Here is a 17838-nt window from a genome sequence, read left to right as displayed (position 1 = left end):
CTACTACATCACAGTACCTGCCCCCAAGGTAGGTAATTTGGACCATGGGTAGTCCTTACAAGAGAGTATAGTTGGTGTTTAAAACCCTCAGCCACCACGGACACTGATGAAATTTTCTTAGAGCCATTCAGTCTCTTATTAACATTGGCCCTATAGTTTATGACAATAATTTACATATGTAAACAAAGTCCTTTACAAAATGTCCATTGATTGGAAACAGACCGTATTTAATCGTTCATAAATAGCCTATAGTAGGAATGTAGAAAATGGAGAATCCCGAAAAGTGGTGTCAGTGAACTTCACTGGCAGAAAAACATGGACTCAGAAGCCTTTACCTGTTTACTTCCACATCCGAACCCGCACTGCGCTTCAGGTCAGCAGAACCAGTGGTCACTTGTGAAGCCTGCCCAGCCTTTCCGGAAGCCACTCCAGTTCTTGTTCTTTCTCTTTCTCTCTGAAATTTATATGCACAAAATTAGCCATTTTAAAGTGTTTAGTTCAGTGGCATTTAATATATTCACAACGTGCACCTGCCTAGTTCCATGAGGTCAGTGTGCCGTCAGAGGCTCTGTGGCTCCTGGAAGTCTGGGGATGAGGATCCTGGGGTGGCCGCATGCTGCCGTGTGCCCGTGACAGTGTTGCAGAGCTACCTCTGACGCTTACTTTGTTCATCTGTAATGTTGGGATGGACATTTGCTGGATGGACAAACGCATTGTGCTCATTTTCCTTCTAAGTGTGTTGAAGGATACTGATGGAACTAGAGCTTGCCAACAGTCCACTCTGCTGAAAAGCGGCACAGTTGGTGATGCAGCTCATTGAGGCAGCTTATTTCCTTCGTGACCCTGTGTGTAAGCTCTGACATCCTCGTTTTTCTCCTCTCGTTCTCCCAGTTTGGGAAGGTGGTAGTGTGTGGGACCTCCCCCTGGACACCGCGCCCTCAGGCCCTGCCCTGGAGCAGCTGCAGCAGCTGGAGAAGGCCAAAGCTGCCAAGGTGGGACGCTCGCTCCTTCACGGCCGCGCCCGCCTTCTGCACGCGGGTACAAGCTACAAGCACTTCGTGTCTGTTCAGCTCTGTTTCTAGCTAGCGATGCGTTCTCCTTTTAGTTTCCTGCGGGTGCCTTCATAGCCTAGCCTTGTTGTGCCCTCCCTCCCCAAAAGGACCTCAGAACAGAATTACAATTAAACATTGGTGTATTGGTTACTCACTGCGTGAATGATCAAGGTCATATGTATATTTCAGTTGGGCTATTTTTTTAAGATTTTTTTTTTTCCCATTTATTTGGGAGGTAGAGTTATAGGCAGTGAGAGGGAGAGACAGAAAGGTCTTCCATCTGTTCACTCCCCGAATGGTCGCAACAGCTAGAGCTGCGCCCATCCAAATCCAGGAGCCAGGTGCTTCTCCCAGGTCTTCCATGCTGGTGCAGGGGCCCAAGGACTTGGGCCATCTTCTACTGCTTAGCAGAGAGCTGGATGGGAAGAGGAGCAGCCGGGACTAGGACCGGCACCAATGTGGGATGCCGGCGTGGCAGGCAGAGGATTAACCTACTGCATCATGGTGCCGGACCCAGTTGGACTATCCTTTTTTTTTTTTTTTTTTTTTTGACAGATAGAATTAGACAGAGAGAGACCTTTTCCATTGGCTCACCCCCCCCCCCCCCCATATGGCCGCTACGGCTGGCACACCGCACCTATCGCACTTGGGCCATCCTCCACTGCACTCCCGGGCCACAGCAGAGAGCTTGGCCGGAAGAAGAGCAACCAGGACAGAATCCGGCGCCCCAACTGGGACTAGAACCCCGGGGTGCCAGCGCCGCAGGCGGAGGATTAGCCAAGTGAGCTGCGGCGCTGGCCCGGACTATTCTTGATATGATACCTGTTATAACTAAGACTGTGAGAAAATACCCACTGTATTATTTATTAGATTCCTGATCTGTGGCTTGAGTGCCCATATGGAATCTTAAATTTTTTATTTGAGTGGTAGAGTTATAGACAGAGAGAGGGAGAGACAGAGAGAGAGATCTTCCATCTGCTGGTTCACTCCCTAAATGGCTGCAACTGCTGGAACTGGGCTGATCCAAAGCCAGGAGCCAGGAGCTTCTTCAGGGTCTCCCACATGGGTGCAGGCGTCCAAGCACTTGGGCCACCTTCTACTGCTTTCCCAGTGCATAGCTGAATGCTAGATTGAAAGAAGAGCAGCCAGGACACAAACTGGTGCCCACATGCGATACCGGCGCTGCAGGCGGAGGCCTAGCCCACTACGCCACAGCTGGCCCCCCACATGGAATCTTTATTGGAGTTGATTTGCATTTCCTAGTATCTCTAGACTCAAAACTGCAAAGCTTCATGTTAACATTAGGAGAACATGTGTTCTGCATGCACATTTTCTGGGGGATTTTGATTTTGGATGTCGTGCTTGCCAGGGGAGGGTATCTGTACCCAGGATTTGTAATCATCTCTGGGTTCCCATTCCTCTAAGAGTTTCTTGTCAGTGTTTACACTAAGTGTCTTCTTATCCCGTGAGGAAGTGACAGCCTCCTTAGAGTGTGCAGAATGTGGACAGGTTTATGTTTAGGGTCTGTCTCCATAAATGAATGTGACACCATAGTTCATACAGTTCTTGGATGTCTTCTAGTCCCCCGCTGCTTTGTGTGGGGAAATCATAGATGATGACAGCAAGGCATTTGGGTGTTTATGGACAAGGAAACAAAGACACGTCCCTTCCAATTGCAGGGTGGTTGAATGTATTGAGGGTTCTTCAGAAATGTCATAGACAAATGGAAGGAAAAGATAAGTTTGTTTTGGTACAGAAAATGTTGAAGTCCACATCTATAAGGGGTCATCGAAAAGCTCATGGGAGGGGCTGGCATTGGGGCATAGTGGATAAAACCATTGCATGGGGGGCTGGCATACCATATGGGTACCAGTTTGAGTCTTGGCTGCTCCACTTCCGATCCCTACTAATGTGCCTGAGAAAGTGGCGGAGGATGGCCTAAGTGTTTGGGCTCCCTACTCCCCATGTCTACTAATGTGCCTGAGAAAGTGGCGGAAGATGGCCTAAGTGTTTGGGCTCCCTACTACCCATGTGGAATACCCAAATGAAGCTCCTGGCACTTGGCTTCAGCCTGGCCCAGCCTTGCCCATTGTGACCATTTGTGGAGCGAACCAGCAGATGGAAGATCAATTCATTCATTCTCTCTCTCTCTCTCTAACTCTGCATTTCTAATAAATAAAAATCTAAAAAAAAAAAAAAAAACAGTTAAAAGGGAATGTGTGTTATGAAAAATATGGATTTCACAATTCTTTTGCACCAAGATAAGCTTTTAAAAAGTTATTTACTTTTTATTGATTTGAGAGACAGCTGGAGCTCCCATCTGCTGATCCCGAAATGCCCACAACTACCAGGACTGGGCCTGGTCAAAGCTGGGAGCCAGGAACTTGATAATCCAATTGTCTCCTACCTGGATGGTACAGACCCAACTACTTGAGCCATCCACTGCCTCTCAGGGTATGTGTCAGTAGGAAGTGGCATCAGGAGCAAGAGTTGGGCATCAAGCCCAAATACGTCAGTGTGGGTCAGAGAGAGAGATCTTCCATCCACTGTTCACTCCCTAGATGGCCACAATGGCTGGAGCTGAGCTGATCGAAAACCAAGAGCCAGGAGCCTCTCTTCCAGGTCTCCCATGCGGGTGCAGGGCCCACGGACTTGGTCCATCTTCTACTGCTTTCCCAGGCCATAGCAGAGACTTGGATCAGAAGTGGAGCAGCCAGGTCTTGAACCGATGCCCATATGGAATGCCGGCACTGCAGGCAGTGGCTTTACCTGCTATGCTACAGCCCTGGCCCCATGGGTCAGGAATGTCTTAACCACCAGTCCAAATGCCTGCTCCAAGCTTATCTTTTAATTCCATTTTTCTGTGTACTTTGAAATACCCTCAGTTTTGGGCCAGTTACCCAGTTGGAGAGGTGTAGGGATTCAGGAATTGGGTGATATTTAAAAAAAAAAAGAGAGGCCGGCGCCGCGGCTCACTAGGCTAATCCTCCGCCTTGCAGCGCCGGCACACTGGGTTCTAGTCCCGGTCGGGGCGCCGGATTCTGTTGTGGTTGCCCCTCTTCCAGGCCAGCTCTCTGCTGTGGCCCGGGAGTGCAGTGGAGGATGGCCCAAGTGCTTGGGCCCTGCACCCCATGGGACACCAGGAGAAGCACCTGGCTCCTGCCTTCGGATCAGTGCGGTGCGCTGGCCGCAGCGCACCAGCCACAGCAGCCATTGGAGGGTGAACCAATGGCAAAAGGAAGACCTTTTTCTCTCTCTGTCTCACTGTCCACTCTGCCTGTCAAAAAAAAAAAAAAAAAAAAAAAAAGAGTGTGAGTTTATTTATTTACTTGATAAACAGTGATAGAGGCGGGGAAGAGACAGATGTTCCACTGCTGATTCACTTTTCAAAAGGTGGGAACTGCTGGGACTCAGCTAGTCCAGAACCAGGAGTCTAGAACTTTTCTGGTTCTTGCACTTGGGTGGCAGGGGCCAAGTACTTGGCCATCATCCATGGCCTTTGCAGGTATGTTAGCAAGGAACCGGATCAGAAGTGGAATCCCTGGGACTAGAACTGGGGGTCAGATGCACGAAGCTGGCATCAGAAGCAGCGGCTCAACCTGCCGCACTACAATGCCGGCCCCTGGGTGATCCTTGATGAACAAAAATACTTGAGCTAATTTTTACCTGAAGGATAACAGGAAAAGGTTTGATGACGACAAAGTACAAGGAAATGACAATTGTCTTTGAAGGAAATAGCAGCAGGAGAGACTCAGAAGTACACAAGCACATGCTGAACTTGGAAAGTGTGAGAGTAATTTGGTCTGCCTTGGAGCCAGATGCTTCTGAGGGATCGAGTTGAGAGAAGACTAACAGGATGAGGCAGGCCCATCGTGAGGTTCCTTGCACGTGTTGTAGGGTGAAGATTGCTGAGATCTAAGTCTAGGCGTGTTGGTTGTTTTTGTTTTTTTGAGGGGGTGGGGATTGGATGTTGCTGGTGAACACTGGCAAAACTGGACGCTGGGAAACGATAAGAGACTCCTAGGAGTACGGGTGAGGAAAGTGAGGGATGAGCTGTAGCTCTGGAAATAGGAGTGGAGGCCGGGGCCTGGATCTGACTAGAATTCGGGTGCTATATATGATAAAATGTGTTAAGTGATTGGTTTTCCAATTTAAATAATCGTAGTTTTTCACACTACTAGCTTTATAACATTGCAGCCTTGTAGTCCTATGTTAGATGTTCAATTAGAGATTCATTTGTAGGGATGAATAAAGGAATACCACCTCGAGAGAGGTCCGACGCGCCTCCCAGCAGAGGTGGGAGGGCCGGACGCTGCTGTGGTTCCGGGGGCTCAGAGGTCTCGCTGTGCTTGCAGCGCGAGGGACTGAGCGGCGAGGTCCGCACCGCTCAGCTTCCTCTGACACTGCCCTCAGTTCTCTTGGAGTGCTCTTGTGCGGGTTCCAAGTCTCTAAACTGCTCTCGTGTGATGACAGCTGGAGCAGGAGAGAAGAGAGGCGGAAATGCGGGCAAAACGGGAAGAGGAAGAGCGGAAGAGGCAGGACGAGCTCCGGAGGCAGCAGGAGGAAATTCTCCGGAGGCAGCAGGAGGAGGAAAGGAAGCGACGGGAGGAGGAGGAGCTCGCGAGGAGGAAGCAGGTACCTGTGGGCGCTCTGGTCCCTGGGGTGCCCGTGGAGCAGCTTCACTTCGCTCACTGTCTTCCAGAATTTCTGGCTCTCTACCCCCACAAATCAACAGGGAGTTAATGGCAGGACTGGGATCAGAACTTGAGGAGCCTCTCTCACCTTTAGAAAGACTATTCAGTTTCTAGCTGTACCCCATGGAGGGATAGTCTTCAGTCCTAGTGACCAGTTGGAGTTGATTTCCTTTGTATACTTCGTGGTATAAACCACTTAGAATTCGTAAGTTCTACCCTTCCTACTAAAAAGAATGAGAAAGTAACTTTGCAATCCAGCATTAAATGTCAAACTTTTTTTTTTTTTTTTAGATTTATTTACTTAAAACGTAGAGTGACAGAAGGAGAGACAGAAACAGAGCGAGGGAGAGAGAGCGCGCCAGTAAATGAGCTTCCATCTCCTTGTTCACCCCCAAATGGCTACAATGACTGCTGGGCCAGGTCAAAGCTAAGGAGCCTGGAACTTTATATCCAAATACTTGGGTCATCTTCCACTGCTTTCCCAGGAGCATTAGCAGGGAACTGGATCAGAATTGGAGCAGCTGGAATTCACTAGCATTCGTATATGGGATGCTGGCTTAACCTCCTGGGCCACAACTCTTGTCCCACTGTCAAACTTTTATATCCAAACGGACTTTCAGAAAAAAATTTTGGTAACATTATAATGTGAAAATGACCACTTGAGGTGTCTGCTTAGGGGCAGTACATGTGTCCACATTGCCATGCAACCCTCACCACTGTCCATTTGCACAATTTCTATGTCTTTCCCAACTGAAGCTCCATATGCATATCCCAGGAGCTCTATTCCCTTCTTCCCCTAGTCCATTGTACCTCTCAGCCTTGCTGTGTCTGTGAACTTGACTACTCTAGGTACCCTAGAGAAGTGGAGTCATACACTGTGTGTGTTTGCCGTTTTGTGACTGGCTGGCTTATTTCACTCAATTTCAGCCATCTTGAAGCATGTGTCAGAATTTTGTTCCCTTTTTAAGGCTGCATAATATTTCATTGTATTTTTAGGTTACATTTTGTTTATCCATTTATCTGTTAGTTGCCATTTATTGTGAAATATGTGTAATGAACATGGATATACACATATTTGTTTGAGTCCTTGCTTTCAATTCAACTCCTTTGGGCCCCCTTACGTGAAATTTCTGGACCAGAGGGTAATTCTATTTTTAATTTTTTTTTTTTTTTTTTTTTTTTTTAAAGGAAGTACCATATCATTTTCCATAGCTGCTGTACCATTTTACATTCCTACCAGTAGTGTGCAGGGGTTCCGTTTCTCCATGTTCTTGCCAGCAGTTGTTATTTTCTTTTTAAAAAAGGGTGTGGAGTGATAGCTCATTAGGGTTTTGATTTTGCATTTCCTTAATGATCAGTAATATTGGGCATCTTTTCATGTTCTTTTTGGCTTATTCAGATGTAGTTTTTACAAGTTTATTTATCTTAGAAATCTCTATTTTCTGTTTATTTGTGTCCTTAAAGAACTTCTACTTGTACTTCAGTGACTAGGGTTTCAGAATAGGGAGGAAAAGATTCTGAGTGTGTAACTATTTGTACAGAGACACGTATCACTCGTACCCAGTGTTGCGTAAGCTGCCTTTTGACAATACTGATCTGTGTCATCTTTCCACGATAGGCAGGGGGAGCCCCCTGTACCTGCAGTTCCTCACCTGCAGATCAGGAGTGCTTGGAGGAAACCACTGCGTCTGGACTGACCCTGTTCAGACTTTCTTCCTTGTCGTTACTCTGCAAATGCAGTGTAACTGTTTTCCTAAGATGTGCATTGTGTTAGGTATTATGAATATCTGGAGGATAGGATACACAGAGAGTATGTGCAGATACTGCACCATTTTATATGAGGGCCTTGAGCATAAATGTTTTGGTGTTTGAGGGAGTCCTGGTACCATTTTCCTGAAGATACCAGGGGACAGTTGTGTACATCTGCAAATCTACATCATCATCATCAGCAGCATCATCATCATGTTTGCTAGCTAAAATTATATTTGTATTACAGATAATAATAGTAATTCACCCAGTTTTCTATTAGATGGGAGGGTTGTTGGCAGTTTCTTACTGTTAGGTGAGAGTGTGTTTAAAAGAAAATCCTAAAGCTAAGCCCTGCATACGTGTTTATGACCAGTGAGGCTTAGCATTACTCACATTTTTTATGATATTTGACCGTTTGTATTTCTTTTTTGACAACTCACCACCCATTTTTCTATTGGGGTTCTTGTTGGTTCTAATGGAAAAATTCTACTCTGTAGTAGTTCCAAAGTCTAGCATTTACCTCACTTTTCCACTTGTGCCCAAGAGCTGCTCTGTGGAAACAAGAGTCCATGCTGAGATGATATTAGAGATATAGGAATGTTTTCTTTTTGCACTGGAAGAGGAGCAACCGGGACAGAATCCGGCGCCCCAACTGGGACTAGAACTCTGGGTGCCGGCACTGCAGGCGGAGGATTAGCCAAGTGAGCCGCGGTGCCGGCCAATGCTATAAATTCAATACCAGTTCTCCAGCCACATCAGTTATGAGCATAAAGTACATCATGTAACCTCAAGTCTCGAATAGTGGAAGGCTAAACTAGAGTGGACGCTGCTAGAATAATGCTGCTTCCTTTGTTGTGCCTGCTGCCTGTCCCTCCCCTCCCTCCCAGATGATTCTTCAGCACGTTAGAGCAGTGAGGAATGGTTTTAGTCTCATAACCAATTAGAGTGAAAACATTGGCCACATAATACACATGCTCCATGTTTTAAAAAAATTCTGGAGAGATACGGGAATTTCTTAGTCATACTTTCCATCAACATAGGAGGGCTCTGAGAAGTATTGCACTAAAGAAATCCATTTAATTCTCTGTTGCTCAGTGTTCTCTAAATGATTTTGACAAGGGCACCTCTTTGTGGATATGCCATAGATTCCCGGTTGATTAAAAATTAGTGACTAGTAGTGGCAGTGGAGAAAGTAAAGCCTGCATGCTAATATGGCCCTGTCTAATCAGTAAATAATGTGGCCAATATAGAAACCAGGATCGACTACAGTGTATTGCAATTTACTATTTCCTTAAATAGTCTTTTTTTTTTTTTTTTTTTTACTTTGTGCCCACTTCCCTATCAGACCCATTTTACTCTAGATCCTGATTATGTGCTTTTTATATTTCCTGGTTATAGAGTATTAGCAGCATATAACCTATACCTTTTCAAAGTGAGACATACTATATTGAATGGTGTACACTGGATTTTACGTTCGCTTCTTCCCTTTCTGTCTTCAGGAAGAAGCTCTGCGACGCCAGAGGGAACAAGAAATTGCTCTAAGGAGGCAGCGAGAAGAGGAGGAGAGACAGCAGCAAGAAGAAGCTCTCAGAAGACTAGAGGAGAGGAGGAGAGAAGAGGAGGAGAGGCGGAAGCAAGAGGAACTGCTGCGCAAACAGGTGACCAGTCTTCTGGTTGCTCCTTGAAGCTAGGAGTTGGAGCTAGAGACAGGGCGCGTGGGTGGCGCAGCGCATCCCACACCGCAGGGCCGGTTTAGTCCTGGCAGCTCGGCTTCTCACCCGGCTCCTGTCAGTGCTCCCGGGAGGCAGCAGACGGCGCTGCAGCTTGAGTCCCTGCTGCCCACATGGAAGCCCTGCCGGGGGTTCCTGGCTTGTCTCCGCCCTGGCTGTTGTGGCTGTTTGGGGAATGAACAGACAGGTGGACGATCTCTCTCTGTCATCGGCCTTTCAAATAAATAAATTAGTCTTTAAAAAATGATAAAAAGGAAAGAAAGCATTAGAACATTGGAGCTGGTATTTGGCCTAGCAATTATGCTTGTCTCAGACATTGGGAATGCCGGGAATTCTACAGTTTCCTGCATTATAATTTAAACAAAGGGTTAAAGTATTAGGATATTGATAGCCTAATAGCACCTTTCAGGCTACTGAAAGTTACTAAAATAAACTTAATTGGCTATTAATTACTTCTATGTAAAATTTTTTTCCTCAAAGGAAAAAAAGGTTTTTTTGTAGAGGGAAATAGTTTTGTTTTTTTTTTGTTTTTGTTTTTGTTTTATGTTTCTGGTTCTTCTCAGCTATTTGGTAAAAAACATAAATATGTAAGTATATTTAGCAAGTTTCAGATTTAACACAAACTGTCTCTTTTGATAGAGATTTTTGAATTTTGATGAAATCCTACTTAACAAGTTTTTATTTTATTACTATTTTTTGTTTCTCTTTATAAGAAATCTTTGCCCAACTACAGAGCATTAAGACACTCCCCCCCACCCAAAGCTTTATAGTTTTAGTTTTAGAAGTAAGTTTGAATTATTTTTTGTATGTTGTGAAATACTAGCTGTTCCTTTTTCCATTGAATTTCTTTGTTTTTAGCCCAAATCAATTGTTTTATAAATACAGTTCTTGGCCGGTGCTGCAGGTCACTAGGCTAATCCTCCGCCTGCGGTGCCAGCACACTGGGTTCTAGTCCCAGTCGGGGCGCTGGATTCTGTCCCCGTTGCCCCTCTTCCAGTCCAGCTCTCTACCGTGGCCCGGGAGTGCAGTGGAGGATGGCCCAAGTGCTTGGGCCCTGCACCCCATGGGAGACCAGGAGAAGCACCTGGCTCCTGCCTTCGGATCAGCGCGGTGCGCCGGCTGCAGTGGCCATTGGAGGGTGAACCAATGGCAAAAGGAAGACTTTTCTCTCTGTCCCTCTCTCTCACTGTCCTCTCTGCCTGTCCAAAAAAACAAAAAAAAACCAGTTCTTTTCTGAACTCTGTTCTGTCCATCACTTTGCCTACCATGTCATGACCATATCATGATCAGCTGCCCCACGCTGGGCCTTGCACCCAGACTCTCTCCCCTCTGCTCCCAGCTGCTCCTTCTTAGTTCAGCACCCAAGGTGAACCTGGTGCATGTAGTTGATGGGTAAACTGAAGATCCTAGCAGATCTGGGAGCCCATCTCTTTTTGTGATTCCCTTCCTTCTGCTGTTCCTTCTTCCAGATTTCTCCCCGACATCTGTGCGTATTTCTTCATCCCTTTGGCCATTTTAAGCTTGTAAGGCTTGGAGCCCTTTGTGATTTGGAAAATGTCCTCGGACTTGCATACTTATTATTTGGTTTCTTAAGAGGAAACTGCTTCTCAATTTCTCTTTAAGATTCATTAAATTTTTGAAAGACAGAGTTACAGAGAGAGAGAGAGATCTTCCATCCACAGGTTCACTCCCCAGATGGCCGCAACGGCCGGAACTTTGCTGATCCGGAGCCAGGAGCCAGGAGCTTCTTCCTGGCCTCCCACATGGGTGGAGGGGCCCAAGTTCTTGGGCCATCTTCTACTGCTTTCCCAGGCCATAGCAGAGAGCTGGATCGGAAAAGGAGCAGCCAAGACTAGAACCCGTGCCCACATGGGATGCTGGCGCTTCAGGCCAGGGCTTTAACCTGCTGTGCCATAGTGCCAACCCCCAGCTTTTGTGATTACCTGAGACATTGGTCTGACTGTGGTCCTATGCCATTAGAGGAAGCAAGAACCCACAAAGCATTTCATTTTAATGTTCAAGAACATTTTTTTACATTAGTAGACTCTCCTTTTAGAGTGGTTTTAATTTTCACATAATTGGGGAAATAGCAGGGGGCTCTACATCTCTTGCATTTACATGTGGTTTCCCTTTTATTAATCTCTTACATTAGTGTGGTATATCTGCTATAATTGATAAGCCAGTATAATACACTATTACTCATTAGTCCATAATTTATTAAAATGTCCTCAGATTTCTCCCTGATAGACTTCTTCCGTTGCAGGCTCACGTTCAGAGTATCCCTTCACTTTGAGCTGTGTTGTCTTGTTAGGTCTGTCTTGGCTGGGACAGTTTCTCAGACGTCCTCAGTGCTGGTGACCATGACAATGTTTTGTTCTTACTGGTTTTATTATTATTATTATTATTATTATTATTTTAATTAGTTTTTAACAGATTCAATATGGTTTGTAGATACAGTTCTAAGAGCATAATGATATTCCCTATTCCCTTCTCCTCTACCTCTTTTGTTTTTGCCTTTTTTTTTTTTTTGGATGAGGCAGAGTTACAGACAAAGAGATGGGGAGAGAGATCTTCGATCTGCTGCTTCATTCCCCAAATGGCTGCAATGGCCTTAGCTGAGCCGATCGGAAGCCAGGAGACAGGAGCTTCTTCTGGGTCTGCCACAAGAGTGCAGCGGCCCAAGCACTTGGGCCATCTTCTGCTGCTTTCCCAGGTCATAAGTAGAGAGCTGGATTGGAAGAGGAGCAGCCGAGATATGAACCAGTGCCCATATGGGATGCTGGTACTGCAGGTGGAGGCTTAGCACACTGTGCCATAGCACCTGTCCCCTTTCTGTCTTTTTTAATTCTTAAGATAACATATTTTAAATTTACATTACAGTAAAAATGCTTAATACTTCACCAAATAAAAAGTTTAACAAGTAAAAAAGCAGAAAGACTCTAGTTTAGTGGGAAGATAGACAATAGCTATAAACGATAATTTTTTCAAAAATTTATTTATTTGAAAGAGTTACATAGACAGAGAAGGAGAGGCAGAGAGAGAGCAAGGTATTCCATCGCTGGTTCACTCCCCAGTTGGCCTCAACTGCTGGAGCTGTGCTGATCCAGAGCCAGGAGCTGCTTCGGGGTCTCCCCCGTGGTTGCAGGGGCCCAAGGACTTGGGCTATCTTCTACTTTTTTCCCAGGCCATAGCAGAGAGGTAGATAGGAAGTGGTACAACCAGGACTCGAACTGTTGCCCATATGGGATGCTGGCACTGCAGGTGGTGGCTTTACCCACTACACCATAGTGCCAGCCCCTATGAACAGTAATTGAATGGAAAAATGACCATTTCATCCCTTTTATTTTTTTAAATTTTAAAGTAATCACAGATCATTAAAAACAATAGTAGTATATATAGTACATTCTTAAGCATTAGTTTGACAGAGGTATAAAACAGTTTCACCAAACCATATTTGCAGCAATACTGATACACACAGGCTTTTCTTTTCTTTTCTTTTCTTTTCTTTTCTTTTCTTTTCTTTTCTTTTCTTTTCTTTTCTTTTCTTTTCTTTTCTTTTTTTTTTTTTTTAATTTTAGCTCCCACATATAAGGGAGAACGTGAGGTATTTGTCTTTCTTTGTTTGGCTTCTTTTAGTCAATCTGATGTCCTCCAGTTGTGTCCATTTTGCTGCAACTGGTAGAATTTCGTTCTTTTTCATAGGTGAATAATATTCCATTGTGCATCTATACCAGATTGTCTTGTCCCTTCATCTGATAGGGGACACCTTGGTTGACTGCAAGTTTTGGTTACTGTGAAACAGTGCTGCTGTGGACATGAAGACAAGGCAGCTTTAAGGAGTCCAGTCAAAGTATTGTTGACTACCTCACTCCTGGCATTTGTCTAAGGGTTTCTCCTGATGGGCTGGGCGTGTAGGTACATGGGAGGAAGATCACGGAGGCAGTGTGGCGTTTTTGTAGCTTCATACGTAGCGAGGTCACGTGCTATCCATGTGATTTTTACCTCAGTTCTTGGTTGAAACTCTCAGAAAGCTGAATTCTGGTGGAGGTAGATAGCTCTCAGGTTAAACTGAGTGGCGATTCACTCTTCGATTCATTCATTTACTGCATACTGTGTTTAATTATATGCCAGCTGTTAGGCTGATTCTCCTAAGACTCTTCAGGAAGCTGTTTCTGTTCTCGGGAGGCTCACAGGCCGTGGTGCACGTGCAGTAAGTGCTGCTGCAGGATTCGTCAGCTGCGCAGTCAGTGTCCCCACTAGCAGTGGCTCAAACGAGATGGCGGTGTTGCTTCACCTGCTGGGAGCTCTGGCGCTGAGGCTGTTCCACGTTTGCTTCAGTGACCCCAGTGCCCGAAGGGTGCAGGTGCTTCCTGTACTTTTGAAAACCCTTCTATTGCTTGGCCTGTTATTTTGAGTTCAGATTTTCACCCTGAGGTTTGGCATTTCTAGTATCACACCATTGTACACAACCTGTATGCAAAATGGGAGTGGCCTTTCTTCATGCTTTGTTCCTGTGGATGAGAGGAATTGTATTCTTAGAAGTCTTGTAACAGGCCGGCGCCGTGGCTCACTAGGCTAATCCTCTGCCTGCGGCGCCGGCACACCGGGTTCTAGTCCGGTTGGGGTGCTGGATTCTGTCCTGGTTGCCCCTCTTCCAGGCCAGCTCTCTGCTGTGGTCCAGGAGTGCAATGGAGGATGGCCCAAGTGCTTGGGCCCTGCACCCGCATGGGAGACCAGGAGGAAGCACCTGGCTCCTGGCTTCGGATCAGCGCAGTGCACTGGCCGTAGCAGCCACTTTGTGGGGTGAACCAATGGCAAAAGGAAGACCTTTCTCTCTGTCTCTCTCTCTCTCACTGTCTAACTCTGCCTGTCCAAAAAAAAAGTCTTTTAACAGACATCCCTTTGGTCTACATCAGATTACATTGCTCCTCTAATTCTGTTGGAGGCTTGAAGGTGAAGTCTCACACTTCAAGCCCCTGATACAACAGGAGACTTTGTCTTCAAGGAAGAAGGTGGAAAAGAGTGGTTGTTGGACAGGTAGATACTGGAACTGCTGCAGGTGGACCACAGTAAAATAGAGAAAGACAGGGTACAGTTGGCCCTAATGAGATGCAGAGGTGCAGTCTACCCCCTGAAGACGAGGGAAGCCCTCTGGAGTGGCTGGCCCCTGGCCTGAGATTTGGACAGTGGAGGTTTTGGCGGGGAAATGTGTTACCCTGGTGATATACTTTTCAGGATCAGCGTGATGCGCTGGCCGCAGCGCACCAGCTGTAGCGGCCATTGGAGGGTGAACCAATGGCAAAGGAAGACCTTTCTCTCTGTCTCTCTCTCTCTCTCTCACTGTCCACTCTGCCTGTCAAAAAAAAAAAAAAAAGAAAAGAAAAAAAGAAAGAGCTAGAGATTATAGAGGGAGACACAGACAAAGAGCTCTTCCATTCGCTAGTTCACTCCCCAGATGGCTGCTATGACTGGGGCTGGGACAGGCCAAAGCCAAGAGAGTCCGGAATTTTGTCTGTGTCTCCCACATGGGTGGCAGCGGCCCAAGCGCTCAGGCCATCTGTGACTGCTTTTCCAGACATATTAGAAGGAGCTGGATTGGAAGCAGAGCACCTAGGACGCAAACTAATGCCTTTTCGGGATGCTGGCATCACAGGTGGCTTAACCTGTTCCACCAGAATGCTGGCCATGTGGTTCAGATTTTTTCCCTTTAATTAATAAAAATGGTTTTCTCTTTCTGGAAATTTTTCCTTCTGGAAAGGAAGAGGAGGCTGCTAAATGGGCCCGAGAAGAAGAAGAAGCCCAGCGCCGATTAGAAGAGAATCGGCTGCGGATGGAGGAGGAGGCAGCCCGGCTGCGGCATGAGGAGGAAGAGCGGAAGAGGAAGGAGCTGGAGCTGCAGCGGCAGAAGGAGCTCATGCGCCAGAGGCAGCAGCAGCAGGAGGCCCTCCGCAGGCTGCAGCAGCAGCAGCAGCAGCAGCAGCTGGCGCAGATGAAGGTAGCGCCTGCGCTAACGGTCGCCACTTGCGGGTTTGGTCATGAGCAAAGTAGAACGTGAGCGTATCCTTTGTGTTAGGCAGGGAAACCAGAAGAAACAGAAGAGGATAGGACAGGAGCCGAGGTGCTGGAAAGTCAAGTCAGTCTGCTGACTCTTAACTTGTCTCCGCAAACGTTGTAGACCAAGGTAGATCAGAGAAAGCAGTTGCCGGCAGACGTACACACTTGGATGTGTAGATATGAACCAGAATGTAAGGCTTGAAACACAACTTGACCTTGGGGGTTTATGGAAGATTGAATTAAGAGATGATGTACGCAAGGTGTTGTTTTAGGAGGAATCAAAGCATTATTTGAATTAAGGAGAAGGTGAAGACAGGAACCCAGTAAAAAGAGTGTGACGGTTGGTAGAACAACTAGTGGGAGGGAACTGGTCTTGTAGCAGTTAGCAAGCCTTAGTGACCAAGGCGGAGGAGGCTGGGGTGCCCCCAAGTGTATAAGCCTTAGTGACTGGAAAGTGCTGGAACTTGATGAAAACAGAATGATGGGAAAGGAGGAACAGATTTTTTTTTTAAAGATTTATTTTTTGGGCCTGGTGCTATGGTGTTGTGGGTTAAGGCACCGCCTGCAGTGCCAGCATCTCATATGGGTGCTTATTTGAGTCCTGGCTGCTGCTCTTTATGGGGCTGGCAAAGCTCAGTTGTGTTGAAGTTGTTTGCTTGGAGAACTGTGGTAATGTCAGTGACAGTTGAGACATTTATGTCCTTGATCCTTGTCAGTTACACTCAGATTCCTGCTGTGGATCTGTTCTTTTTTTCAGACTGTTTGCACTCAAGCTCATGTCGTACATTTATTAAGCATTTTAAAAGTAGTTAGATTAGTTTTTGCTTATTTTAGAGTTGAGCCACAAGATACCTCAGAATTAAAGTGTGTCGTCTTCTGACCAGAAAGTGTAAGGATTCTCTTGGATTGGCCAGACTTTGAGAATATTAAAGTATTCAGGACTCAGATATTGATCCTCTGTTTTAGTCAATAATTTTAAGGGATGAGGAAAACAGACTTATTGATTAAACCAGCTTGATGCTTCTGTCTGGAGATGACAGTCTGGGTAACAGGGAGTTCTTTCATGAAGACTGAGAACTGTGCCTTGGTGTGCTGTTAGTTGCCTGCCTCAGCTCTTCCTTCAGAAATCTTGTCCTTAACCTTTTCCCTAGACATAGCATACTAAGCCCTTTGTTGCCTTCTTGGATTAAAAATTCTCATACTGGGGCAGGCATTTGATGCAGTGCTGGCATCCTGTGTCAGAGTGCCTGCTTTGTTTCAGATCCAGCTGCCTGCTGATGTGCCTGGGAAGGCAGCAGGAAGTGGCCCAAGTCCTGGGGCCCCTGCACCCTTGTTGGCGACCTGGATGGAGTGCTGGGCTCCTAACTTCAGCCTGCCTCAGTCCCAGCTGTTGTAGGCATTTGAGAGTAAATCAGCAGATGGAAGATCCCACCCCCACCTCTCCCTCTCCCTCTCTCCCCCTCCCTCCCCCCCCCCCTCTCTTGGTCTCTGTCTCTCTCTCTCTCTCTGCCTTTTCAAATAAATTAAAAAACAAATGAAAAAGCCCCCCAAAAAACACTCAATTAAAAGAAATTAATCCTCAAGCCAGTTTGGTGATTTCTTTTGCTTGCTTCTTTCTCTTTATGTTTATGGCTGTTTATGTACTTCAGTGCCAGATTTAACAAATTTGCCATTCTCAAATAGTAGCTCAAACTTAAGTATGTGTATTTTAAGTTGTTTTAAATAAACTTGGGTTTGGGGCAGTGACAAAAAATTAAGAAGCTGAAACAAACCAACAGAGAGAATATGTATAAGAAATGAAGTAGGAAATTTGAATTGAGTGTTGCATATGGGTTGACAGAGTCCTGGGTCCTGACCGTACATAATACATCATTGCCTTTTTGTTTCAATCATTTCCTTATGCACTCTCATGACTTCTGTGTGTGTTAGCTCCCCTCATCTTCAACGTGGGGCCAGCAGTCCAATACCACAACCTGCCAGTCTCAGACCACGCTGTCATTGGCTGAAATCCAAAAACTGGAAGAGGAACGAGAACGGCAGCTCCGAGAGGAGGTAAGTGAAGTAGAAGTGGTCTGGTCACAGTGTTCAGAATACCTCGTGTGCTTTATGGGTTGGTGGTAACTGAAGACCCAGAATTGCTGGATTTCTGACTTGAATGTTTACTATTAAACTCTTTATCTTATAATTTGGTTAATCTAAATATAAAACATCTAGTGAGAGTAACATTAATTTTGGATAACATAAATGTTCAGTTTCCTTAAACATTTTACCATAGTTCTTCGGAAATAGAACGTAGGGGCCGGCCCTGAGGGGTAGTTAAGTGAAACCTGTACCTGCGGCACTGGCATCCCATTTGGCAGATTTGAATCCCGGCTGCTCCACTTCCCACCCAGCTCCCTGCTGACAGTCTGGGAAAGGCAGCAGAAGACGGCCCAAGTGGTTGGGCCCTGCTACCCATGCGGGAGACCTGGAAGAAACTCCTGGGGCCTGTCTTCAGATCAGCCCAGCCATGAATCAGCAGATAGAAGACTTCTCTCTTTGTCTCTCCCTTTCTCTCTC

At 46.1% G+C, this 17838-nt stretch overlaps 1 protein-coding gene across 12 annotated transcripts in view; it reads left to right on the top strand.

Moving 5' to 3' along the window:
* The window catches only part of GIGYF2 (GRB10 interacting GYF protein 2), a 155596-nt gene that overhangs the window by 122307 nt on the left and 15451 nt on the right, over nt 1-17838 (top strand). For all 12 annotated transcript variants that reach the window (XM_070070041.1, XM_051834185.2, XM_051834184.2 and 9 more), the window contains 5 exons: nt 892-992; nt 5526-5687; nt 8995-9153; nt 14984-15220; nt 17209-17331. In XM_070070041.1, coding sequence (XP_069926142.1) covers nt 892-992; nt 5526-5687; nt 8995-9153; nt 14984-15220; nt 17209-17331 — 782 coding nt within the window. The remainder of the gene's footprint in view (nt 1-891; nt 993-5525; nt 5688-8994; nt 9154-14983; nt 15221-17208; nt 17332-17838) is intronic.

The sequence above is a fragment of the Oryctolagus cuniculus genome, chromosome 3 (assembly GCF_051225735.1).
Source record: "Oryctolagus cuniculus isolate XC-2025 breed Fujian yellow rabbit chromosome 3, ASM5122573v1, whole genome shotgun sequence".
Taxonomy (NCBI): Eukaryota; Metazoa; Chordata; class Mammalia; order Lagomorpha; family Leporidae; genus Oryctolagus; species Oryctolagus cuniculus.
This window is presented reverse-complemented; position numbering and strand designations above follow the sequence as displayed.